The sequence below is a fragment of the Coregonus lavaretus genome (genome assembly GCF_964263955.1).
Source record: "Coregonus lavaretus genome assembly, chromosome: 9".
In the NCBI taxonomy this organism is placed as follows: Eukaryota; Metazoa; Chordata; class Actinopteri; order Salmoniformes; family Salmonidae; genus Coregonus; species Coregonus lavaretus.
In genome coordinates, this window is record NC_139996.1 from 9,483,681 (window position 1) to 9,509,392 (window position 25,712).

The 25,712-nt window shown below is 45.2% G+C and overlaps 1 protein-coding gene across 1 annotated transcript in view; it reads left to right on the forward strand.

Moving 5' to 3' along the window:
* The first annotated feature begins 288 nt into the window (after positions 1 to 288).
* The window catches only part of lrrk2 (leucine-rich repeat kinase 2), a 65,115-nt gene continuing 39,691 nt past the window's right edge, over positions 289 to 25,712 (forward strand). The window contains exons 1-28 of the mRNA XM_084168262.1: positions 289 to 433; positions 1,145 to 1,227; positions 1,640 to 1,749; positions 2,077 to 2,165; positions 5,110 to 5,244; positions 6,065 to 6,199; positions 6,833 to 6,964; positions 7,148 to 7,267; positions 9,834 to 9,997; positions 10,138 to 10,220; positions 10,333 to 10,439; positions 10,594 to 10,723; positions 11,110 to 11,234; positions 11,734 to 11,867; positions 12,134 to 12,278; positions 12,436 to 12,575; positions 12,664 to 12,792; positions 13,586 to 13,756; positions 13,958 to 14,222; positions 14,465 to 14,656; positions 14,883 to 14,998; positions 15,315 to 15,387; positions 15,522 to 15,733; positions 15,891 to 16,141; positions 16,411 to 16,559; positions 16,857 to 16,950; positions 17,106 to 17,295; positions 17,612 to 17,793. Coding sequence (XP_084024388.1) covers positions 295 to 433; positions 1,145 to 1,227; positions 1,640 to 1,749; positions 2,077 to 2,165; positions 5,110 to 5,244; positions 6,065 to 6,199; positions 6,833 to 6,964; positions 7,148 to 7,267; positions 9,834 to 9,997; positions 10,138 to 10,220; positions 10,333 to 10,439; positions 10,594 to 10,723; positions 11,110 to 11,234; positions 11,734 to 11,867; positions 12,134 to 12,278; positions 12,436 to 12,575; positions 12,664 to 12,792; positions 13,586 to 13,756; positions 13,958 to 14,222; positions 14,465 to 14,656; positions 14,883 to 14,998; positions 15,315 to 15,387; positions 15,522 to 15,733; positions 15,891 to 16,141; positions 16,411 to 16,559; positions 16,857 to 16,950; positions 17,106 to 17,295; positions 17,612 to 17,793 — 3,995 coding nt within the window. The 5' untranslated portion in view covers positions 289 to 294. The remainder of the gene's footprint in view (positions 434 to 1,144; positions 1,228 to 1,639; positions 1,750 to 2,076; positions 2,166 to 5,109; positions 5,245 to 6,064; positions 6,200 to 6,832; positions 6,965 to 7,147; positions 7,268 to 9,833; positions 9,998 to 10,137; positions 10,221 to 10,332; positions 10,440 to 10,593; positions 10,724 to 11,109; positions 11,235 to 11,733; positions 11,868 to 12,133; positions 12,279 to 12,435; positions 12,576 to 12,663; positions 12,793 to 13,585; positions 13,757 to 13,957; positions 14,223 to 14,464; positions 14,657 to 14,882; positions 14,999 to 15,314; positions 15,388 to 15,521; positions 15,734 to 15,890; positions 16,142 to 16,410; positions 16,560 to 16,856; positions 16,951 to 17,105; positions 17,296 to 17,611; positions 17,794 to 25,712) is intronic.

The window sequence follows — 25,712 nt, forward strand, 5'->3', positions numbered from 1 at the left end:
TCTTAAGTCGAAACAACCTCCACAGGGGTATAGCCTACATTAAAAAAGAGGAACTTGTCGAATCGAATTTGAGAAATACTAGTACGACAACTTCTAACTTTGGGTCAGCTGCCGTATTATGCTATGCGTTCAGTTACATTGTTAGTGTGTCTTCAATGGCTACAAGTTACAGTATCCCACTTTCTTCAGTGCAACGTTGTTGTTATTCATGCAGTCCATTGTCGCTTTTGGAGGATTGTAACTATAGATAAATGCATTTAAAGTCTTCATTTATCGAACAACATATCAAATACCATGGTTAACAAGGAGGAACTGGAAGAAAGATTGAAAAAACTATTAGTGAGGTTGAAAAACCAACAGGAGGGGAAGCAGTTGAGTACCCTGGTTCAGATCATCGAAGACCTTATTTTCCTGGCGCACACTGATGACTGTGGTAAGAAACCATACATTATAGTTATTTACTAGAATATTTAATACTATTTTCCGTCATTTATACCAATTTATAGTTGCCTACTGATTGTGCATTTGTGTTTAAACTCTCCATGCAGTGTACTTACTGTAGGACAGTTGTTTACATGTATAAAGTGTCAATTTCAGACTTCTGTTATTCTCATCTATCTAAGCCAGGCAATTGTTAAAGTTACACCCAGTTAAAAATAGAAATGAGCATGTCTATGTTTATCTCATTATTGAACTGAAAGAACATGTCATTCTCTCTTCTGCTCTCTCCTGTTGTCTCCCTCCCCTCTCCCTCTCCTCTGTTTCTCCTCTCCTCTCTCTCCTGTCCCTCTCCTCCTCTCCTCTCTCTCCTCCGTCTCTCCTCTGTCTCCCCTCTCCCCTGACTCTCCTCTCCCGACTCCCCTCGCCGCTGACTCCCCTCTCCTGTCTCCCCTCTCCTCTGTCTCCCCTCTTCTCTGTCTCCCCTCTCTGTCTCTGCTCTGTCTCCCCTCTCCTCTGTCTCCCCTCTCCTCTGTCTTCCCTCTCCTCTGTCTCTCCTCTCTCCTGTCTCCCCTCTCCTATCTCTCCTCTGTCTCTCGTCTGTCTCTCCTCTGTCTCCCCTCTCCTCTGTCTCCCCTCGCATCTGTCTCTCCTCTGTCTCCCATCTCCTCTGTCTCTCCTCTCCTCTGATCTTTTCTGTCAGCAGCAGAGCTTTTTGAGGATAAAGATGTCCATGGGCCTCTTATGGTGGTGTTGTCGACTTACAGCGACAGCAGAGGGGTGCAACAGGTAATCCATTATCACAACTCACTGCATCAGCCAGCTGAGCACTATTGTCTTTACACATATAATACAGTTATACTGTAGTACTAATCAAGCAGAAGGCCTGGATAAGAGTTTCTGCTAAATGACTAAAATGTAAGTCCCTACGATAGGTGAATCTGAAATCTCAGTATCAATTCAAAGTGAAACTGAATACCTGCTTGGGTCACATGACCTCATCTGTCAGGGTCACACTTTCCATTAGAGCTCTAGTGTGTGATATTCTTGTACAGTGTCACAACAACTATTGTAATGACTAGTTGTTAAGCTGTACTTACACTGTACTTGACTCGACTTACAGGAATATGTACACTGTCTTGTAAAGTGTAACCAGTCATTTTATATATACAGAAAGACTGGGAGTTTATTTTCCCTGCAGGTGGGATGGTCGTTGTTGTGTCGGCTGATGGAGATATGTCCTTCCACCTTGGACTCACTGGTCAAGCCCCTGGGAGCAGGGAAAGACTGGGATGTACTTGGAGTGCACCAGTAAGTAGTGGAAGACCTCCTTGCAGTATGTGTTCATCCAGCTAACTCAGGATATTGAGGGACTTTGTGGGTAGGAGGAGTTGTCCTTGTTTTGATATTATGTTCTTTCTGTCGGGGAACCACAAGGAAGGAAGTCCAAAGCCAGACAGGGAATTGAAAGGGCACAAATGCAAAAGAAGCCTATTGTTAAGACACTGTGTTCAGTGCTGTTAGTGCAAAAACCGAATAGAAAATTGTGTGTGTGTGCACATGCATGCATTTGTTTCTTGTGTGTGTGATTGTATATGTGCTCACCCCACTATGTTTTACCCTGTATTTGATTTGCAGGCAGATCCTTAAGGTGTTGTCCCAGCACAGTGGAGACTGCAGAGTGATGATGGTTGGGCTCAGGGCACTGGCTCTGCTCCTTAGATCAGGTACAATAACGCATCTTTTGAAAAGGACAGGAGAATACCTACCTCTTGCAGGTACATTGCAGCAATGCTTTCTTTGACCAATGGGTCTTAGTCAGCTCTTTTTATATGCTATTATATTAATATGTAATATATCGTTCATCTATCTGGTGCATCTGCAACAGTATCACCCACCTCCCATGACTCAAGATAACAACAGGCCATAGGCTTCTGGTGAACCACGACATGTTTATAATGTCCAGGGAGCAGAGTCACTCAACTAGAAATATGTTATGGTAGATGTTAAAAAGTCACTAGATCAGTCTAGCACACAAAAATGATTCCTAACAAAAAGAACAGTAAGATACCAGCATGCAGTGCCAGGTTAACTTCAGAATGAGCCATAGGCCTAAAGTACATACAGTAGCTCTTTGTAGCATACTATGTTAAAGACATGCTCCGGAACTTTGGCAAGTACTAAGTATTTTTTAAGCCTCAATGTGTAGTTCATATATGCATAATCTATGAGCTACAAAATCCCTAGTTTGAAAGCAACTGTTTTTCTGGAAGCTGTGCTGCATCATTTTCCCTACATTTTCCCCCACGTGGGCTAGCCCCCTAGCAATTTGAGTTCTACCCAATGAGCTTCAGCCCCTCGCCATTTGAGTGACCGATAGCAAGATGCACACACAACAGAGCGAGAGAGAGAGAGCAATGAGAGAGAGAGCACATACACTACATGACCAAAAGTATGTGGACACCTGCTTGTCGAACATCTAATTAGAAAATCATGTGTCACGCTTGCTCCCGCTAGATGTTGGAACATTGCTGCGGGGACTTGCTTCCATTTAGCCACAAGCATTAGTGAGGTCAGGCACTGATGTTGGGCGATTAGGCCTGGCTCGCAGTCGGCGTTCCAATTAATCCCAAAGGTGTTCGATGGGGTTAAGGTCAGGGCTCTGTGCAGGCCAGTCAAGTTCTTCCACACCGATCTCGACAAACCATCTCCGCATGGACCTTGCTTTGTGCAGGGGGACTGAAACAGGAAACGGCTTTCCCAAAACTGTTGCCACAAAGTTGGAAGCACATAAACATCTAGAATGTCATTGCTGTAGCGTTAAAATTTCCCTTCACTGGAATTATTAAGGGACCTAGCCCGAACCATGAAAAACAGACCCAAACAATTATTCCTCCTCCACCAAACTTTACAATTGGCATTATGCATTGGAGCAGGTAGCGTTCTCCTGGCAGCCGCCAAACCCAGATTAGTTCGTCGGACTGCCAGATGGTGGAGCATGATTCATCACTCCAGAGAACGCGTTTCCACTGCTCCAGAGTCCAATGGCGGCGAGCTTTACACCCCTCCAGCCGACTGTGTGCTGCTGCTCGGCCATGGAAACCTATTTCATGAAGTTCCCGACGAACAATTATTGTGCTGACGTTGCTTCCAGAGGCAGTTTGGAACTCGGTAGTGAGTATTGCAACCGAGGACAGACGATTTTTACGAGCTACGCACTTCAGCGCTCGGCGGTCCCGTTCTGTGAGCTTGTGTGGCTTACCACTTCGCGGCTGAGCCGTTGTTGCTCCTAAACGTTTCCACTTCACAATAACAGCACTTACAGTTGACCGGGAAGCTCTAGCAGGGCAGAAAGGTGGAAAGGTGGCATCCTATGACGGTGCCACGTTGAAAGTCACTGAGTTCTTCAGTACGGGCCATTCTATTGTCAATGTTTGTCTATGGAGATCGCATGGCGGTGTGCTCGATTTTATACACCTGTCAGCAACGGGTGTGGCTGAAATAGCCAAATCCACTCATTTGAAGGGGTGTCCAGCTACTTATGGCAATTTAGTGTATTTGTGTAAACGCAGCCCTACAGCGAAACTACAGACACTGCGACGAGAACGTACCATCATACAGTATCTGCACATACAGTATGTGACGTGGTACTACATTTTCGGGGACTACTTTTGGCTCGTGAGCGCTACTTTCAGAACTGCTGGCTAAAAAGTATACAAAAGTAACGGAGAATCTCTTTAAGGCATTTTTGTTAAGGAATTCAAGGACTGTAAACATGGCATATACACATGACTGCCATATCATACCAAGTCATATCACTTTTTGCTGGCAGTGGTGTACAGTAAATGGACAAACATGACAGTGTATCACTTGTTTTTGCAGTTTGTGTCTGTAAGGAGGGGACGTTCCGATCGCGCTTAAGTGATAGGAATGCCCCCCCCAATTACAGGCACAAACTGCAAAAACAAGTGGTATAGTATACTATCAGACATTGTTTAAATTGTCAATGTCTTGTAACTGTACTCCACTACCAGCCCTCAGGCCAATAGTGTCCTCTCTGTTTATCTGTCATCAAGACACTCAATTCATCATATTGTCTAACTCAGCGTATCTCATCTCAAAGTCACTCTGTGTGTCGATTTCCGCCCTCAGTCAATTCCTTTCATTTATTGACAGATCATATAATAGATATGACATCATACCCATGGTTGCCAAGGAGCCCTTAGAATGCAGCAGATTTAATTAGGTCACATGGTCGTCATCCCCCCCCCCCCCCCTCAGGTCCAACCCTCTAGCTAGTCAAAGGGACAGTACAGTATCAGTTGAGCCCAGTAACGTGAAGGTTAAGCGGGACAGAAATCTGCACACACAGCACAGGGGTTCCCAGGACTGTCCTTGAGGGTGAGGTATTTACAAGGTAGGAAGTAAACCTAGGTGCTTTCAGTTATTCTATGGGTGAAAGGTCACTGTGTCCTAAACCAGAGAAGCAATGAATCGAAAAAAACGATGATCCTGTATAAATAAGTCTATATGTTGATACACAACATTATAGAAGCCTTATGACGAGACATTATAAAGGTTCATACATGCTTATAACAAGTGATAAAACATTAGCCCTGCGGGGTCAGATTCAATTCAAGTGTCACCAGATGTTGTTTTCTCTGTGTCTAGATGCCATCGTGTTGTTGATTCGGGATGAGGAGGAGGACGTGTTTAGTTTGATTGTTGACGGGATGAAGGCTTTCCCCTCCAGTGAGGAGGTTCAGATTCAGGGCTGCCGTGCTCTCCAGCTGCTACTGGACAGAGGTGAGATATACACTGAGTGTACCGGACATTAGGAACACCTTCCTAATATTGAGTTGCACCCCCTTCTTTTGCCCTCAGAACAGCCTCAATTTGTCAGGGCATGGACTCTACAAGGTGTCAAAAGCGTTCCACAGGAATGCTGGCCCATGTGTCAAGTTGGCTGGATGTCCTTTGGGTGGTGGACCATTCTGGATACACACGGGAAACTGTTGAGTGTGAAAAACCCAGCATCGTTACAGTTCTTGAGACAAACCGGTGTGCCTGGCACCTACTACCATACCCCGTTCAAAGTCACTTAAATATTTTGTCTTGCCCATTCACCCTCTGAATGGCACACATACACAATCCATGTCTCAATTGTCTTGAGGCTTAAAAATCCTTCTTTAACCTGTCTCCACCCCTTCATCTACACTGATTTGAAGTGGATTTAACAAGAGACATCAATAAGGGATCGTAGCTTTAACCTGGTTTTACCTGGTCAGTCTATGTCATGGAAATGGTTTCCCACGGGGGGCCAGTATAAAAAAAAAAATGTATTCACTAACTGTAAGTCGCTCTGGATAAGAGCGTCTGCTAAATGACTTAAATGTAAATGTAAATGAAAGAGCAGGTGTTCTTAATGTTCTGTCCACTCAGTGTAGATACCTAGTCATATTATTATTTACTAGAGGGTTGCATTGCAAGTTGGGGATTTTGCCTTGCCATCAAAATCTGCAAAGTAGTACTCATCACGTTTTGGGAATTTTTGATGTTCCTTGGGATTTTTCAGCCATATTCCTTCATACTCTGACTGATGTTGTGTTCGTCTCTGTGTTGGCAGTGTCTGATGACGACCTGGTAGAGTTTCTGGAGAACCAGGACCACAGTGTGGTTCTAGGTGCTCTCCGCCGTTTCCACGACAGTGAAGACCTGGTTCTGCAGGCCATGAAGGTTCTTCTTCCTCTAGCAGGCCCTGGTAAGTCCCCAATAAAGAATAATAAACAAAACGTGTCTGTTTATCCCCCCCGCCCCCCTCCCCTCTGGAATTATTGTAATTTCTATTCTGGCTGCTAGACCCACTGTAGACATTTAATTAGATTTGAGCCTTTTCTCAAAGATTTGTAGATTTTCTCAGTAAAGATATAGCTGTGGGTTTGTAACAAGCAGATACTTGTCTTACTCCTCACAATGATTGTCTTAATTTGAGTTGATTGAATGTCAAGCCTGTTGTGGTATGGGAAATCACCATGTTGTTGTTCTTGTTCTCTGATGAATGTGTAGGTCATGTGTATCATGGCACAGATTGTATTATTTTTGTGTTTTCTTGTCTGTAAGGTTGCACAATTCTGGCAACTTTCTCAAAATTCCCATATTTGCCAGAAATCCTTGGAATCAGGAGGGGATAAGCAAGCAATCCGGGAATCCTCCAGGCTCCAACCTGGATTTCTGGAAAACCTGGGAATTTTGAGAAAGTTACCAGAATTGTGCAACCCTACAGACAAGAAAACACAAAAAGACTACTCTGTTTCATTTGCTGCTGACATTGTTTCCCTTTGGGGATCAATGAAGTATTAATCTATCTATCTATCAATCATTCAATCAATCGCAGCCAGTAACGTGGAGATCCTGATGTCGGGGGGAGAGAGGTGTTACAGTGTGGTGGCTGGAGCCATGGAGTTGTTCCCAGAGGTTGAGGCACTGCAGGAGGTCGGCTGCTGTCTGTTCACAAAGTTTACATCAGGTCAGTTCCAGGGTGAAAGGGTCAGAGGTCATGAGCAGTAGGATTCAAAGCCACAATACTTTATTTGTTTTTTAGCCACACGACAGCCCTGCAACTTCCTATAACGTTGAGAGATGAGGCTGGGGAAACCCCCTGGACACCACAAACACATCCCTCCCTAATAGTTTTGTTTTTGTCTTTCAGAAAGATATTGTAGTATCCTGGTGCTGAATGGGTTGCATAGGGTCACTGTAAGAGCATGTTTGACTTACCCTGAGAATGCCACTCTACAAGCTGCTGCGCTCTCCTGTCTGGCTGCCCTCAGTGAGTACACACACACACACACACACACACCACACACACCACAAACACCACACACACACACACACACACACACACACACACACACACACACACAGTTTGCTGACAACACCACGGTTGTAGGCCTACAGGGACAACAAGACAGCCTAAAGGGAGGAGGTAAGTGAACTGGCTTTGTGGTGTCATGACAACAACCTGTCCCTCAATGTCAGCAAAACAAAGAAGTTGGTTGTTGACTTCAGGAGGCATAGGAGGGAACATGCCCCGATCCACATCAACGGGACTGCAGTAAAAAGAGTCACAAGTTTTAAGTTCCCCGGCGTCCACATCATGCACTAACAACACCACCACTCTTGTCAAGAGGGCGCAACAGCGTCTCTACTTCCTAAGGTGGCTGAAGAAATTCAACATGCCACCACTGGTCCTCTCCAAATACTACCGCTGCACCATCGAGAGCGTCCTGACCGGTTGCACCACGGCCTGGTACGGGAATTGCTCCATCCACGACTGCAAGGCCCTCCAGGGCGTGGTGAAAAACGGCCCAGTACATCACCGGGACCGTGCTCCCACCCATCCAGGACATCTACTCAAAACCGTGCTTGAGGAAGGCACACAGCATCATCAAGGACCCCACACAGCCCAGTCACGAGCTGTTCTCTCCCTTACCATCGTTCAGACGGTATCGGAGCATGAGGTCTGATACCAACAGGCTCAGAGACAGTTTCTATCCACAGTGCCTTGCAAAAGTATTCATCCCCCTTGGCGTTTTTCCTATTTTGGTGCATTACAACCTGTAATTTAAATGGATTTTTATTTGGATTTCATGTAATGGACATACACAAAATAGTCCAAATTGGTGAAGTGGAATGAAAAACCACCAAGCAAGCGTCACCATGAAGACCAAGGAGCTCTCCAAACAGGTCAGGGACAAAGTTGTGGAGAAGTACAGATCAGGCTTGGGTTATAAAAAATATCTGAAACTTTGAACACCCACGGAGCACCATTAAATCCATTATTAAAAAATTGAAAGAATATGGCACCACAACAAACCTGCCAAGAGAGGGCCGCCCACCAAAACTCACAGACCAGGCAAGGAGGGCATTAATCAGAGAGGCAACAAAGAGACCAAAGATAACCCTGAAGGAGCTGCAAAGCTCCACAGCTGAGATTGGTGTATCTGTCCATAGGACCACTTTAAGCCGTACACTCCACAGAGCTGGGCTTTCCAGAAGAGTGGCCAGAAAAAAGCCATTGCTTAAAGAAACAAATAAGCAAACACGTTTGGTGTTCGCCAAAAGGCATGTGGGAGACTCCCCAAACATATGGAAGAAGGTACTCTGGTCAGATGAGACTAAAATTGAGCTTTTTGGCCATCAAGGAAAACGCTATGTCTGGCACAAACCGAACACCTCTCATCACCCCGAGAACACCATCCCCACAGTGAAGCATGGTGGTGGCAGCATCATGCTGTGGGGATGTTTTCCATCAGCAGGGACTGGGAAACTGGTCAGAATTGAAGGAATGATGGATGGGGCTAAATACAGGGAAATTCTTGAGGGAAACCTGTTTCAGTCTTCCAGAGATTTGAGACTGGGACGGAGGTTCACCTTCCAGCAGGACAATGACCCTAAGCATACTGCTAAAGCAACACTTGAGTGGTTTAAGGGGAAACATTTAAATGTCTTGGAATGGCCTAGTCAAAGCCCAGACCTCAATCCAAATGAGAATCTGTGGTATGACTTAAAGATTGCTGTACACCAGCAGAACCCATCCAACTTGAAGGAGCTGGAGCAGTTTTGCCTTGAAGAATGGGCAAAAACCCCAGTGGCTAGATGTGCCAAGCTTATAGAGACATACCCGAAGAGACGTGCAGCTGTAATTGCTGCAAAATGTGGCTCTACAAAGTATTGACTTTGGGGGGGTGAATAGTTATGCACGCTCAAGTTTTCTGTTTTTTTGTCTTATTTCTTGTTTGTTACACAATAAAAAATATTTTGCATCTTCAAAGTGGTAGGCATGTGTAAATCAAATGATACAAACCACCCAAAAATCCATTTTAATTCCAGGTTGTAAGGCAACAAAATAGGAAAAATGCCAAGGGGGGTGAATACTTTCACAAGCCACTGTACAAACCATCAGACTGCTGAACACTTGAACTGGGCTGACCACCTGCTCTGATTCTCCGCAAAGCACACATGCACACACCCACACAGACATACACACACACACACACACATACATTCATGCTACACACACATCACAACGTATTATACTGCTCAGTTTATACACTGCCCCCCATCCTCCCTTCCCCAAAACACGTGTAAATATTGGACTATAAATTGTACCTTCCTGTTTTATACTTATGAGTCATTTACTTTATGTTCATATTCTTATCTTTTATTATTTCTTATTGTTGTTGCATTGTCCAGAAGGAACCTGAAAGTAAGCATTTCATTGGACAGTGTTTACCACGCATACAGCTAATGAAACTTGAAACACACACTTTTGGGTGTGTATCTGTCTTCACACCTGGTTCACCACGGTTGCTTCCTGTTTCTCATCAACTCAGCTCAAACCATAGTGCAGAGCAAAGCTGTGGCGAAGGAAGGGATGGAGGAGGGAGAGGAGGAAGAGAACCGAGGGAAGGAGGTGGCGGTGGATGATCTGGGGTTGTGCTGGATGGAGGCCTGCTGCAGAGCTCTGGAGTTCCATGCTGCTGATTCCACAGTGCAGGTAAGTCCTCAGCACTTTATATTGCACATCATCTATTAGCTTCTCTTATATTGACACTTTAGTCCTCCTGTCCTGCTATTCTTCTCTCCTTCTGTCTGTCCTCATCTCTCTCTTTCTGCTTCTAACCATCTCCCCCCTAGGAAGCTGCATGTTGGGCCATACACAGCCTGCTATTGCATGGCAGCGAGTCATGGCACCATTCCACAGAAGAGCAAGATGGAAGGTAGTCCGTTAGCATGAGCTTTCCTCATGGTATTGTCATTGACCGGTTCGCTTTAGCTTAAGCTTGAACAGTCCTCGTGGTATTGTATTGACAGTGATCGTGTGCTCCCCAGGACACCAGTCCACAGACAAATCATGGCTGCCATGCTGCTCCACTCCTCCTCTCCTGGGGTGTTCCAGGCTGCTGCCAGCGCCATGGTTACGCTCATCACCTACAATAGTGAGTCAGACCCCCTAGCTCCTGCTAACGTAGGACACTGTTACTACCTGTCAACTGTCTGAGATTACATCAAGTCAGGTCAGACTTCAGCCTCTGCTTATTATTGTAGAATATTTAACTGTGTGTGTGTGTGTGTGTGTGTGTGTGTTTGCAGGTAAAATGCGATCTCTGTTGTTGTCCAATGGCCTCCATGTGAACGTGGTGGAGATGATGAGGAGACACCTGTCCTCTCCAGAGGTCTCTGCTGGTGGATGTAAGCTACTTCACCTGCTCTTCAAGGGAAGGTAGGAATCATTTCAACTGCCATCTACTGACATGATTTCAACTGACATTTTATGGGCTAAAAGTCTTCTGACGTTAGTCAACTTCTGAAGAGGTCCCTACTTGCAGAGCAGGTTTCTCTTGTGGAACAGGTCTGTCTTCTGACATTTCTGACAAGTTATAAATAGCTCTCTAAGGTCTTTAATGACTGACATGAAAAGAGGAACTGATGATGCACTACCCAATTTCGAAATGGCACCTTGTGCATTCTACTCTTACAACTTTCAAGAGTACTTTTAAAGCCGGACTGAGTTCCTTTTTTTGGGGGGGGGGGTTGGGACCAGTGGTCCCCACAGTTTGGGAGTCACTGGTCTAGGGTACCACTGATGTCCCCTGCATCTCTCTGTAGGACGGCCAGTCTGGATGAACTGAACATGGCCATGGGTCAGATCCTTAGGGCCATGAAGGTCCATAACTTCATACCTGAGGTCCAGCTGGAAGCCCTGAAGGCCAGCCTGGCCTTCCTCTGTCCTGGTAGGAGACGCACATAGACAGTCAACACTTATGGTGTACAAGTGTTCAAGTATTTACATGTGTTTTTAAAAGTATTTAGGTATTTGTATGTGTACACAAGTGTTAAAGCATTTTCAAGTGTTCATATGTGTTCATACGTGTCCATATGTGTCCATACGTGTCCATACGTGTTCATACGTGTCCATACATTTACATTTACATTTTAGCCATTTAGCAGACGTGTCCATACGTGTCCATACGTGTTCATACGTGTCCATATGTGTCCATACGTGTCCATACGTGTCCATACGTGTTCATACGTGTCCATACGTGTCCATACGTGTCCATATGTGTCCATACGTGTCCATACGTGTTCATACGTGTCCATACGTGTCCATACGTGTTCATACGTGTATCAAGCTCCAGCCATAGTGCCCAAAGCAAGAGAGACCTTTTTTGTCTTAGTCAGATGTATTTAGCTGAATGTATTTTCACTTATCTTTTGTGTGTGTGTGTGCAGACAGGAGTTTGCGGGTGTCTGATCATGGTGTGTCTGTGGCTGATCCAGACACAGTGGACGTGTCTCTGAGGGTGCAGAAAAACCAGAGTGTGGTGGAGGGGGCCCACACGGTCTACCTAGAGGCACTCAACAGGGTAATCATGTCTCCCCATGCAATTCATTCCCTGCTCAAAATCAGGGCCTGTATTCATAAAGCATCTCAGAGTAGGAGTGTTGATCAGAAATCAGGTCCACCCGTCCCTGTAATCTTATCAATTGTGATCTAAAAGGCTGATCCTAAAACACTCCTACTCTGAGACACTTTGTGAATACAATCCCTGGTCCCTAGTATTCACACAGTTATCCTTGTTAATAATAGACTGCCCTTAAAATATAAACCTTTTTGTTGTTTGTGTGGTAGTTTATTAGCAGTGCAGCCATCCAGGAGTGTGGCCTGCGGGTTCTGTATGCCCTGACTGACTGCTCCGGTGCTGTAGACCTGCTCTGTCAACAGGGGGCAATAGACACTGTGCTGCACACACTACAGATGTTCCCTAGGGAACGAGGTGAGAGCGAGTAGTTACACTGCTGACTGGCTAAATATGGCACGTTTACAGAAATGTTGATGGACGTGCATTGTCCCTGTCAAGTAAAGCGAATCAAGACAAGTAAAGCAGAGACTTCAAGGTTCTGTCCCTGACTCCCTTCCTTCCTCTTCAATAGAAATCCACTACTGGGGTCTAAACCTCCTCTACTGCCTTGTGTCTAAGAAGAAGCTGTCCAGAATGATAGTTCCCGTCCTGGCGTCTGTTCTCGTTACCACTCTCCTGCAGTACAGAGAGGACGCAGAGATGCTTTTAAAGGTGAGTAAGCCTCTATGGTCCTCAAAGCCATATTAGTCTAGAAGATTTCCAGTTATTTCAAGTAATGACATTTTTTAAAACTAAATAGGGGTTCCAGGTGGCCCTGCGGATGCTGGACGCCTGCTCAGGGGCCGCAGGGGAGCTACAGAGGGAAGGCTTTGACAGAGAGATCTTCCTCCAGCTCAAAGAAGGACCACCCGACCGATGCAGCTACCCGGTAAGTATGTGTGTGTGTGTGTGTGTGTGTGTGTTTCTGTGTGTCTGTTCACATACTCTATATTCCTTGGTCTTCCTTCCTTACCCATCTTATAACTTCCCCTTCTCCCTCCATTATCCCCCCCCCCTTCTCTCTCTCTCTCTCTCTCTCTCTCTCTCTCTCTCTCTCTCTCTCGCTCTCTCTCTCTCTCTCTCTCTCTCTCTCTTAATCTCCCTCTCCCTCTCTGTCTCTGTCTCTGTCTCTCTCTCTCTCTCTCTCTCTCCCTCTCTCCCTCTCTTCATCTTGCCCTCCCTCTCTCTCTCTCTCTCTCTCTCTCTCTCTTAATCTCCCTCTCCCTCTCCCTCTCCCTCTCTGTCTCTGTCTCTGTCGCTGTCTCTCTCTCTCTCTCTCTCTCTCTCTCTCTCTTAATCTCTGTCTCTGTCTCTGTCTCTCTCTCTCTCTCTCTCTCTCTCTCTCTCTCTCTCTCTCTCTCTCTCTCTCTCTCTCTCTCTCTCTCTCTCTCTCTCTCTCTCCCTCTCTCTCTCCCTCTCTTCATCTTGCCCTACCTCTCTCTCTCTCTCTCTCTCGCTCTTAATCTCCCTCTCCCTCTCTGTCTCTGTCTCGTCTCTGTCTCTGTCTCTCTCTCTCTCTCTCTCTCTCTCTCTCTCTCTCTCTCTCTCTCTCTCTCTCTCTCTCTCTCTCTCTCTCTCTCTCCCTCTCTTCATCTTGCCCTCCCTCTCTCTCTCTCGCTCTCTCTGTCTCTCTTCATCTCGCTCTCCCTCTCTGTCTCTCTCTCTTCCTCTATCTCTCCCAGCTGCGTAAGGCTGCATGCCTGGCCCTGTCCAAGATGTGTGGCGATGCAGAGCTGAGGTACAGTATGCTGGAGAAGGCCTGTGAGGACGGAGATGTGCTCATGGCTGAGTGTCTCATCCAGCTAGGAGCCGACATCAATAAGAAGACCAAGACTGAGTCGCTCATATACCAGGTCAGCACTGATCTCTGTGGGGATCTGATGAAATATGATCCGTGTGTGTGTGTAGATGTGTATGTGTGTACTTGGGTGGTTGTTGGGAATTCAGCCCCAAAACATTTTCTAAATTTGTTTCACTTTGGGAACTCAGTTCCTAGGCGTTGCCCTTCGATTCCCAACCCTGCTCACCCACTTCCCCACTGCATCCCCTCCCAGGTGTGTGAGCAGGGCGGACCTCTGGAGCTTGTGGTGCTGCTTCTCAGCCGTGGGGTCCATGAGCAGCACCTGCGTGGTGCCCTGGGTGCCAGCGTGCGTCGTGGGGACGGCCCTGCGGTCATCCAGCTGCTGGGGCGTCTGGGGCTGGACCTGAACAACAATGCCCTCTGTCTGGGGGGGTTCAGGCTGGGTCGGGTGGACGCTGCCTGGCTCAGCCCCCTGCTCTCTGAACGAGGCCGCGCCAACAGTCTATGCTCCAGCACAAGTGAGTCTAGTCACTGATGCTGATTTCCGAGTTGACCCCTAGTTATAGACTCTCCTCCCTAGATACTCCTGTAGATCTCTAGATCTTATTTGAAGGAAAGCTGAAACTATCATATTACTTATACATTTCCAATCTAGAATGAATAGAACATAAAAAATAGTTTTATTTACAATACGTGTGCGTATGTATTTTGGTCAGAACCCTGGGATGAAGGATGTGTGCTCTCTGTGTTGTGTTTTCAGGTAATGGTGCATGTTTAGCCCGGTACGTGTTATCCTTCCAGAGGAGTAAGACGGCCCCTACCCCCTCGACCCCCAGGTCTCTAGCTGACCCCTGCCTGACCTCTGGGTACCTGACAGACGAGAGTGAGGACTCCAGCTTCCTGTCTTTAGAGGACAGTCTGGTCTTCACCAATGACGACATGGAGAGTGACGGTGAGGTGGACCATGAGACACACAGAACAGCGCCCCCTGTCAACTTTCAAATGTTTATTACAAACTAATTACTCTCTCTTGCTAGTCACAATGGAATCACTTGGTAAAAAATAACCATTATTTGGTATCTATAATATAATAGCTAATTTGGTGACTGTTAATTATTGGCCACAGTTGCTTTATTTGGGGAATGTCTTGCTTACGGTATGTCTCCTTATTTTCACAGGAAGTGATTCGCTTTCAGTGGCGCTGTCCCCCAAGTCCCCAAATGATTTGTCAGAGGAGTGGAAGGCGGGGTCACAGAAGAGGAAGAACGGGCGTCGCAGGCACTTTAGCTCCGAGGTGGGCTATCTTCTTTACCACCAATCTAAATATTGTTTATTTGTGAAGTTACTCTATTTCAGAGAAAAAACTCAACTGACCTGCTCTCTCTTTCTCTCTCTTTCTCTCTCTCTCTCTCTCTCTCTCTCTCTCTCTCTCTCTCTCTCTCTCTCTCTCTCTCTCTCTCTCTCTCTCTCTCTCTCTCTCTCTCTCTCTCTCTCTCTCTCTCTCTCTCTCTCTCTCTCTCTCTTTCAATCAATTAATTAATTAAGCTATGTGCCAATCAATTAACCAATTAATTTACTAATCAATCAAACAGTCCTGTATCCATCCACAGGGAGTCCAGGGTGAGGTTGAGCTCAACGAGCCACTTCAGAGGAGGTATGGCAGGACAACCCCTAACCAGAAAGGTACTAACATTAGCTTTACTTGTCCTTGTTCAAAATATCAATGGTATCATATCAATGGTATCATATCAATGGTATCATATCAATGGTATCATATCAATGGTAATCCATTATTTCTGTTGTCGTTTCCACTCCAGGTATTTACTCCCCAGTCTTGGGCTCTGGGGATATCTCCTCCCCTCTGGGCGGGGACAGAGAGCGGATCCGCCTGCTGGACCTATCAGGGAATGAGCTGGACTGTGTGTCGTGTTTGATGGACGAGGGTTCTGTCCGACAGCAGCTGGAGCACCTGTATCGACTAGACCTGAGCCAGAACAGCCTATCAGAGTTCCCCTCTGGGCTGTGTGAGGTGTGGGGTCTGTTCAGAATGCTTAAATGTTTGGTTAATCTATAGAATTTTGTCAGTATACAAAACAAATATTCATCATTTTATATCATACATTTATCATACATTTATAGTTTTGTTGATTTATTTAATACTTAATAATAATAATTATACTTCTTAGAGCTTGAAGAGTCTGACCCGTCTGGATCTCCAAGGCAACCAGCTGCAGTCTTTGCCGGCGGAGCTTCTGGCCCTGCCCTCACTGAGCATGCTCAACGTGTCACGTAACTGTGTCGGCCCTCTTCTGACCCTTGACCCTGCCGTCAGCTGCCCGTCGCTACGGCAACTCAACCTGTCCTTCAACCACATCACCACCTTCCCCCACCAGCTGGGCCGGGTCATGGAGCGACTGGAGGAGCTGTCCCTCGAGGGGTATGATGGGAAATTGAGTTCTTTGCATCACTGCTGAACGTTTTACTTTAGCTGTGTAGTTAGCACAAAATTATATTATAAATCATTACAAAGCAGGAATTATTGTTTAGTTTTTGTCAAACATGTAAATCCTACCCATCTGGCACTCTAGACAGGTTCAACCAAATCCTCAAATTATTTGAAAGAAAACTACTCTGATTTGAACCCAAGTATGTGACATCAATTATCGTAAATATAACTTAGTCTATACACCTTTTCCTCTCCTGTAGGAACAGAATGAGTGAGCTGTGGTCTCCTCTGTGTCTTCCGGAGATGAAGCTCCTAGACATCAGTAAGAACAGTGTGGAGAGCATCTCACGTGACTTCCTGTCTGGCTGCCCCAAACTAGAGAACTTCAGTGCCTGTACCAACCAACTCAGTAAGTACATTGTAACGCAGTTACTTACTTAATCCTTTTCAATCCTAACGGAACATGGGGCCTATACTAGTTTTCCAATGCTGTTTTACAATGGATTATTGTTTGGCATTATTATTAGGCACATCTGTGAAAGTCATTAAAGTCTAACAGATTTCTAGAAAATGTCTTGCCAGACAAATTAATTAATTTAGTTAAATCTTCCTTATGGATATGTAGATAAACACTTAATTAGTGTATTTTGCGAAATAAGAACATATTCATTGTATGACATTGTGTTTTGTGTTTCTGCTGTCACAGGTTCCCTGTCACACCTCCCCTCAAAGATAACAACGCTGAAGTTATCACATAACAGTTTCACTACCATTCCTCAAGCCATTCTGGATCTTCCAATGTAAGTTTGATGTTTTAATGAAGGCAACTACATTGTTGTAGAAGGTGTTTATTAGTTAACTATTAGTTGAGTAAAAACTCTGCTTATTAGTGTGCAAACATGAATTTGGCTTGAGATTCAAAATGGCTCATCCTTGCTTTTTACTTTGCTTTCAGATTACGGTCCGTGGATATGAGGACCAATGACATCTCAGTTTTACCGGGGCCGTGCGCCTGGGCGTCGGTCAACCTGCGGGAGCTCATGTTCGGTCAGAACCGCATCGGAGTGCTGGACCTGAGTGGACCTGAAGTTTACAAGTGGGCCAGACTGGAGAAACTACACCTGAGTGACAATAAGCTCACAGAGGTCAGCATTCATCTTAGTAATATGTCATTAACATGGTCATTTCCGAAACGCCAAAGTGACTGACAGTGAACACACGTGCCACAATAAGTATGTATGTTTGTTAGCACCATGCGCTCTAACCAACTGTGCCATTGAAACAGTCGTATTTAGTGAACAGGGACAATGCAATACACAATGCATCTCACACCTCGATGATAAACTGCATGTTCTCTCTAGAACAGGTCTCTCTGGTAAAATGGATGTTATCTCAATGAGAATAAATGAAGGTTTCATAAAATATATTTTTAAATATAAAAGTAACCCCTGTCTGTTTCAGGTCCCTCCTCAGATCGGCCTGCTGGAGGAGCTGACCTCTCTCGACTTGAGCCGTAATGGCGGCCTACGCTCCTTCCCTGATGAGATGGGCAAGCTGAGCAGGCTGTGGGACTTGCCACTGGATGGCCTGCGCCTCAGCCTGGACCTCAAGCACATCGGCAACAAGACCAAAGACATAGTCAGGTGAATGTCTGCAACGAAATGCTTATCTGCAGGTTCCTTCTGGACAATGCAACAACAATAAGAAATAATAAAAGATAAGAATATGAACATAAAGTAAATGACTCATAAGTATAAAACAGGAAGGTACAATTTATAGTCCAATATTTACACATGTTTTGGGGAAGGGAGGATTGGGGGCAGTGTATAAACTGAGCAGTATAATAAGTTGTGATGTGTGTGTAGCATGATTGTATATACAGTATCTCACAAAAGTGAGTACACCCCTCACATTTTTGTAAATATTTGAGTATATATATGTGACAACACTGAATAAATGACACTTTGCTACAATGTAAAGTAGTGAGTGTACAGCTTGTATAACAGAGTACATTTGCCTTGCCCTCAAAATAACACAACACACAGCCATTCATGTCTAAACCGCTGGCAACAAAAGTGAGTACACACCTAAGTGAAAATTTCCAAATTGGGCCCAAAGTGTCAATATTTTGTGTGGCCACCATCATTTTCCAGCACTGCCTTAACCCTCTTGGGCATGGAGTTCACCAGAGCTTCACAGGTTGCCACTGGAGTCCTCTTCCACTCCTCCATGACGACATCACGGAGCTGGTGGATGTTCGAGACCTTGCACTCCTCCACCTTCCGTTTGAGGATGCCCCACAGATGCTCAATAGGGTTTAGGTCTGGAGACATGCTTGGCCAGTCAATCACCTTTACCCTCAGCTTCTTTAGCAAGGCAGTGGTTGTCTTGGAGGTGTGTTTGGGGTCGTTATCATGTTGGAATACTGCCCTGCGGCCCAGTCTCTGAAGGGAGGGGATCATGCTCTGCTTCAGTATGTCACAGTACATGTTGGCATTCATGGTTCCCTCAATGAACTGTAGCTCCCCAGTGCTGGCAGCACTCATGCAGCCCCAGACCATGACACTCCCACCACCATGCTTGACTGTAGGCAAGACACACTTGTCTTTGTACTCCTCACCTGGTTGCCGCCACACATGCTTGACACCATCTGAACCAAATAAGTTTATCTTGGTCTCATCAGACCACAAGACATGGTTCCAGTAATCCATGTCCTTAGTCTGCTTGTCTTCAGCAAACTGTTTGCGGGCTTTCTTGTGCATCATCTTTAGAAGAGGCTTCCTTCTGGGACGACAGTCATGCAGACCAATTTGATGCAGTGTGCGGCGTATGGTCTGAGCACTGACAGGCTGACCCCCCACCCCTTCAACCTCTGCAGCAATGCTGGCAGCACTCATACGTCTATTTCCCAAAGACAACCTCTGGATATGACGCTGAGCACGTGCACTCAACTTCTTTGGTCGACCATGGCGAGGCCTGTTCTGAGTGGAACCTGTCCTGTTAAACCGCTGTATGGTCTTGGCCACTGTGCTGCAGCTCAGTTTCAGGGTCTTGGCAATCTTCTTATAGCCCAGGCCATCTTTATGTAGAGCAACAATTCTTTTTTTCAGATCCTCAGAGTTCTTTGCCATGAGGTGCCATGTTGAACTTCCAGTGACCAGTATGAGGGAGTGTGAGAGCGATGACACCAAATTTAACACACCTGCTCCCCATTCACACCTGAGACCTTGTAACACTAACGAGTCACATGACACCGGGGAGGGAAAATGGCTAATTGGGCCCAATTTGGACATTTTTACTTAGGGGTGTACTCAATTTTGTTGCCAGCGGTTTAGACATTAATGAATGTGTGTTGTGTTATTTTGAGGGGACAGCAAATGTACACTGTTATACAAGCTGTACGCTCAATACTTTACATTGTAGAAAAGTGTCATTTCTTCAGTGTTGTCACATGAAAAGATATACTCAAATATTTACAAAAATGTGAGGGGTGTACTCACTTTTGTGAGATACTGTATGTGTGTGTACAGTGTATAAACTGAGCAGTATAATAAGTTGTGATGTGTGTGTAGCATGAATGTATATATGTGTGTGTGTACAGTGCCTTGCAAAAGTATTCAGCCCCCCTTGGCGTTTTTCCTATTTTGTTGCATTACAACCTGTAATTTTTTATGGATTTTTATTTGGATTTCATGTAATGGACATACACAAAATAGTCCAAATTGGTGAAGTGAAATGAAAAACCACCAAGCAAGCGGCACCATGAAGACCAAGGAGCTCTCCAAACAGGTCAGGGACAAAGTTGTGGAGAAGTACAGATCAGGCTTGGGTTATAAAAAAAATATCCGAAACTTGAACACCCACGGAGCACCATTAAATCCATTATTTAAAAATGGAACGAATATGGCACCACAACAAACCTGCCAAGAGAGGGCCGCCCACCAAAACTCACGGACCAGGCAAGGGGAGCATTAATCAGAGAGGCAACAAAGAGACCAAAGATAACCCTGAAGGAGCTGCAAAGCTCCACAGCGGAGATTGGAGTATCTGTCCATAGGACCACTTTAAGCCGTACGCTCCACAGAGCTGGGCTTTACGAAAGAGTGGCCAGAAAAAAGCCATTGCTTAAAGAAAAAATAAGCAAACACGTTTTGTGTTCGCCAAAAGGCATGTGGGAGACTCCCCAAACATATGGAAGAAGGTACTCTGGTCAGATGAGACTAAAATTGAGCTTTTTGGCCATCAAGGAAAACGCTATGTCTGGCACAAACCGAACACCTCTCATCACCCCGAGAACACCATCCCCACAGTGAAGCATGGTGGTGGCAGCATCATGCTGTGGGGATGTTTTTCATCAGCAGGAACTGGGAAACTGGTCAGAATTGAAGGAATGATGGATGGGACAGGGAAATTCTTGAGGGAAACCTGTTTAAGTCTTCCAGAGATTTGAGACTGGGACGGAGGTTCACCTTCCAGCAGGACAATGACCCTAAGCATACTGCTAAAGCAACACTTGAGTGGTTTAAGGGGAAACATTTAAATGTCTTGGAATGGCCTATTCAAAGCCTATTCAAAGCCCAAACCCCAATTGAGAATCTGTGGTATGACTTAAAGATTGCTGTACACCAGCGGAACCCATCCAACTTGAAGGAGCTGGAGCAGTTTTGCCTTGAGGAATGGGCAAAAATCCCAGTGGCTAGATGTGCCAAGCTTATAGAGACATACCCCAAGATACTTGCAGCTGTAATTGCTGCAAAAGGTGTCTCTACAAAGTATTGACTTTGGGGGGGGTGAATAGTTACAGTGAGGGAAAAAAGTATTTGATCCCCTGCTGATTTTGTACGTTTGCCCACTGACAAAGACATGATCAGTCTATAATTTTAATGGTAGGTTTATTTGAACAGTGAGAGACAGAATAATGACAAAAAAATCCAGAAAAACACATGTAAGAAATGTTATAAATTGATTTGCATCTTAATGAGGGAAATAAGTATTTGACCTCTCTGCAAAACATGACTTAGTACTTGGTGGCAAAACCCTTGTTGGCAATCACAGAGGTCAGACGTTTCTTGTAGTTGGCCACCTGGTTTGCACACATCTCAGGAGGGATTTTGTCCCACTCCTCTTTGCAGATCTTCTCCAAGTCATTAAGGTTTCGAGGCTGACATTTGGCAACTCGAACCTTCAGCTCCCTCCACAGATTTTCTATGGGATTAAGGTCTGGAGACTGGCTAGGCCACTCCAGGACCTTAATGTGCTTTTTCTTGAGCCACTCCTTTGTTGCCTTGGCCGTGTGTTTTGGGTCATTTTCATGCTGGAATACCAATCCACGACCCATTTTCAATGCCCTGGCTGAGGGAAGGAGGTTCTCACCCAAGATTTGACGGTACATGGCCCCGTCCATCCTCCCTTTGATGCGATGAAGTTGTCCTGCCCCCTTAGCAGAAAAACACCCCCAAAGCATAATGTTTCCACCTCCATGTTTGACAGTGGGGATGGTGTTCTTGGGGTCATAGGCAGCATTACTCCTCCTCCAGGCGAGTTGAGTTGATGCCAAAGAGCTCAATTTTGGTCTCATCTGACCACAACACTTTCACCCAGTTCTCCTCTGAATCATTCAGATGTTTATTGGCAAACTTCAGACGGGCCTGTATATGTGCTTTCTTGAGCAGGGGGACCTTGCGGGCGCTGCAGGATTTCAGTCCTTCACGGCATAGTGTGTTACCAAATGTTTTCTTGGTGACTATGGTCCCAGCTGCCTTGAGATCATTGACCTCACCATTTCTCTCTAGTCAGTTAATCATTGTCTCAACATCTAATCAGCAGATTATGTTCCTCTGACACTACGTGACTTCCGTCTCGCTTCCGCATTGTCTCCGTGCTGCTGTGCTGTTTGTTGCTACTTGGCTACCTGCCAAACTATTCACGTTTTACTTTTAATAAACGTTTAATCAATCTCTGTGTTCAACAAATTTACCAACTTTTTAGTTTTGTCCTCACTCATCTTTTTTCGTTAAACTTTTTCACCCCGGACGTTTTATCCCGAGACAGAAGAGTCATTTTCCTGTGCGTTTTAGCTGCCAACTTTACTTTATTTTCCTTTTTTCCATCGCAACTTTTTTCCCTTATTCAACTTTTTCACTCCGGACGCTTTATCTGGACATGGTTCGTCAACATCTTCAACAGCCGAAGCTAAGTAGTAACATTAACATGATGTCTTCTAATTGCAGTCGCTGTACTCATAATATACAGGAGAACGATCGCCTTACGGCGAGAATAGCTGTGCTACAAGCCCAGCTTCAGACGCAATCGTTAGGCAAGGGTAATTTCAGTGTAGGAAAGGAAGAAACAGCGTCTGTGCCACCAGTAAGTACAGACAGTAACGTTAGTATAAATCCCCCCGCACAGTCCCCGCAGCCGGACAACTTTCTCATGGCTTCTGGAGGGAAATACTGTTGGAATGCTCAACCGGTGTCGCTCATTCAGCCGACAGAAACCTTCAACCGGTTTTCCCCATTATGTAGCGAGTCGGAGTCTGAGTCTGAGTCTTCTCTTGTCTCTACTCCTCCCGTTACGGGGTCTGAGACGCCGAAGGCTCCCACCATTAGCTCTGACAAATTGAAAACCCTAGTCATTGGCGACTCCATTACCCGCAGTATTAGACTTAAAACGAATCACCCAGCGATCATACACTGTTTACCAGGGGGCAGGGCTACCGACGTTAAGGCTAATCTAAAGATGGTGCTGGCTAAAGCTAAAACTGGCGAGTGTAGAGAGTATAGAGATATTGTTATCCACGTCGGCACCAACGATGTTAGGATGAAACAGTCAGAGGTCACCAAGTGCAACATAGCTTCAGCGTGTAAATCAGCTAGAAAGATGTGTCGGCATCGAGTAATTGTCTCTGGCCCCCTCCCAGTTAGGGGAAGTGACGAGCTCTACAGCAGAGTTTCAGCACTCAATCGCTGGTTGAAAACTGTTTTCTGCCCCTCCCAAAAGATAACATTTGTGGATAATTGGCCCTCTTTCTGGGACTCACCCACAAACAGGACCAAGCCTGACCTGCTGAGGAGTGACGGACTCCATCCTAGCTGGAGGGGTGCTCTCCTCTTATCTACCAACATAGATAGGGCTCTAACTCCTCTAGCCCCACAGTGAAATAGGGTGCAGGCCAGGCAGCAGGCTGTTAGCCAACCTGCCAGCTTAGTGGAGTCTGCCAATAGCATAGTCAGTGTAGTCAGCTCAGCCATACCCATTGAGACTGTGTCTGTGCCTCGACCTAGGTTGGGCAAAACTAAACATGGCGGTGTTCACCCTAGCAATCTTATTAGGATAAAGACCTCCTCCATTCCTGCCATTATTGAAAGAGATCGTGATACCTCACATCTCAAAATAGGGTTACTTAATGTTAGATCCCTCACTTCAAAGGCAGTCATAGTCAATGAACTAATCACTGATCATAATCTTGATGTGATTGGCCTGACTGAAACATGGCTTAAGCCTGATGAATTTGCTGTGTTAAATGAGGCCTCACCTCCTGGTTACACTAGTGACCATATTCCCCGTGCATCCCGCAAAGGCGGAGGTGTTGCTAACATTTACGATAGCAAATTTCAATTTACAAAAAAAAAAATGGCGTTTTCATCTTTTGAGCTTCTAGTCATGAAATCTATGCAGCCTACTCAATCACTTTTTATAGCTACTGTTTACAGGCCTCCTGGGCCATATACAGCGTTCCTCTCTGAGTTTCCTGAATTCCTATCAGACCTTGTAGTCATAGCAGATCATATTCTAATTTTTGGTGATTTTAATATTCACATGGAGAAGTCCACAGACCCACTCCAAAAGTCTTTCGGAGCCATCATCGACTCAGTGGGTTTTGTCCAACATGTCTCTGGACCTACTCACTGCCACAGTCATACTCTGGACCTAGTTTTGTCCCATGGAATAAATGTTGTAGATCTTAATGTTTTTCCACAAAATCCTGGACTATCGGACCACCATTTTATTACGTTTGCAATCGCAACAAATAATCTGCTCAGACCCCAACCAAGGAGCATCAAAAGTCGTGCTATAAATTCTCAGACAACACAAAAATTCCTTGATGCCCTTCCAGACTCCTTCTGCCTACCCAAGGACGTCAGAGGACAAAAATCAGTTAACCACTTAACTGAGGAACTCAATTTAACCTTGCGCAATACCCTAGATGCAGTTGCACCCCTAAAAACGAAAAACATTTGTCATAAGAAACTAGCTCCCTGGTATACAGAAAATACCCGAGCTTTGAAGCAAGCTTCCAGGAAATTGGAACGGAAATGGCGCCACACCAAACTGGAAGTCTTCCGACTAGCTTGGAAAGACAGTACCGTGCAGTACCGAAGAGCCCTCACTGCTGCTCGATCATCCTACTTTTCCAACTTAATCGAGGAAAATAAGAATAATCCAAAATTTCTTTTTGATACTGTTGCAAAGCTAACTAAAAAGCAGCATTCCCCAAGAGAGGATGGCTTTCACTTCAGCAGTAATAAATTCATGAACTTCTTTGAGGAAAAGATCATGACCATTAGAAAGCAAATTACGGACTCCTCTTTGAATCTGCGTATTCCTCCAGGGCTTAGCTGTCCTGGATCTGCACAGCTCTGCGAGGGCCTGGGATCGGGAGAGACACTTAAGTGTTTTAGTACTATATCTCTTGACACAATGATGAAAATAATCATGGCCTCTAAACCTTCAAGCTGCATACTGGATCCTATTCCTACTAAACTGCTGAAGGAGCTGCTTCCTGTGCTTGGCCCTCCTATGTTGAACATAATAAACAGCTCTCTATCCACCGGATGTGTACCAAACTCACTAAAAGTGGCAGTGATAAAGCCTCTCTTGAAAAAGCCAAACCTTGACCCGGAAAATATAAAAAACTATCGGCCTATATCGAATCTTCCATTCCTCTCTCTTTCTGATTGAGAGGGGGTCAAATACTTATTTCCCTCATTAAAATGCAAATCAATTTATAACATTTTTGACATGCGTTTTTCTGGATTTTTTTGTTGTTATTCTGTCTCTCACTGTTCAAATAAACCTACCATTAATATTATAGACTGATCATTTCTTTGTCAGTGGGCAAACGTACAAAATCAGCAGGGGATCAAATACTTTTTTCCCTCACTGTATACATGCTCAAGTTTTCTGTTTTTTTGTCTTATTTCTTGTTTGTTACACAATAAAAAATATGTTGCATCTTCAAAGTGGTAGGCATGTGTAAATCAAATGATACAACCCCCCCCAAAATCCATTTAAATTCCAGGTTGTAAGGCAACAAAATAGGAAAAATGCCAAGGGGGGTGAATACTTTCGCAAGCCACCGTATGTCTGTGTAGGTGTGTGCATGTGTGCTAAGGTGCGGAGAATCAGAGCAGGTGGTCAGCCCAGTTCAAGTGTTCAGCAGTCTGATGGCTTGTAGATAGAAACTGTCTCTGAGCCTGTTGGTATCAGACCTCATGCTCCGATACCGTCTGAACGATGGGTGGAAGCACGGTCCCAGTGATGTACTGGGCTGTCTTCACCA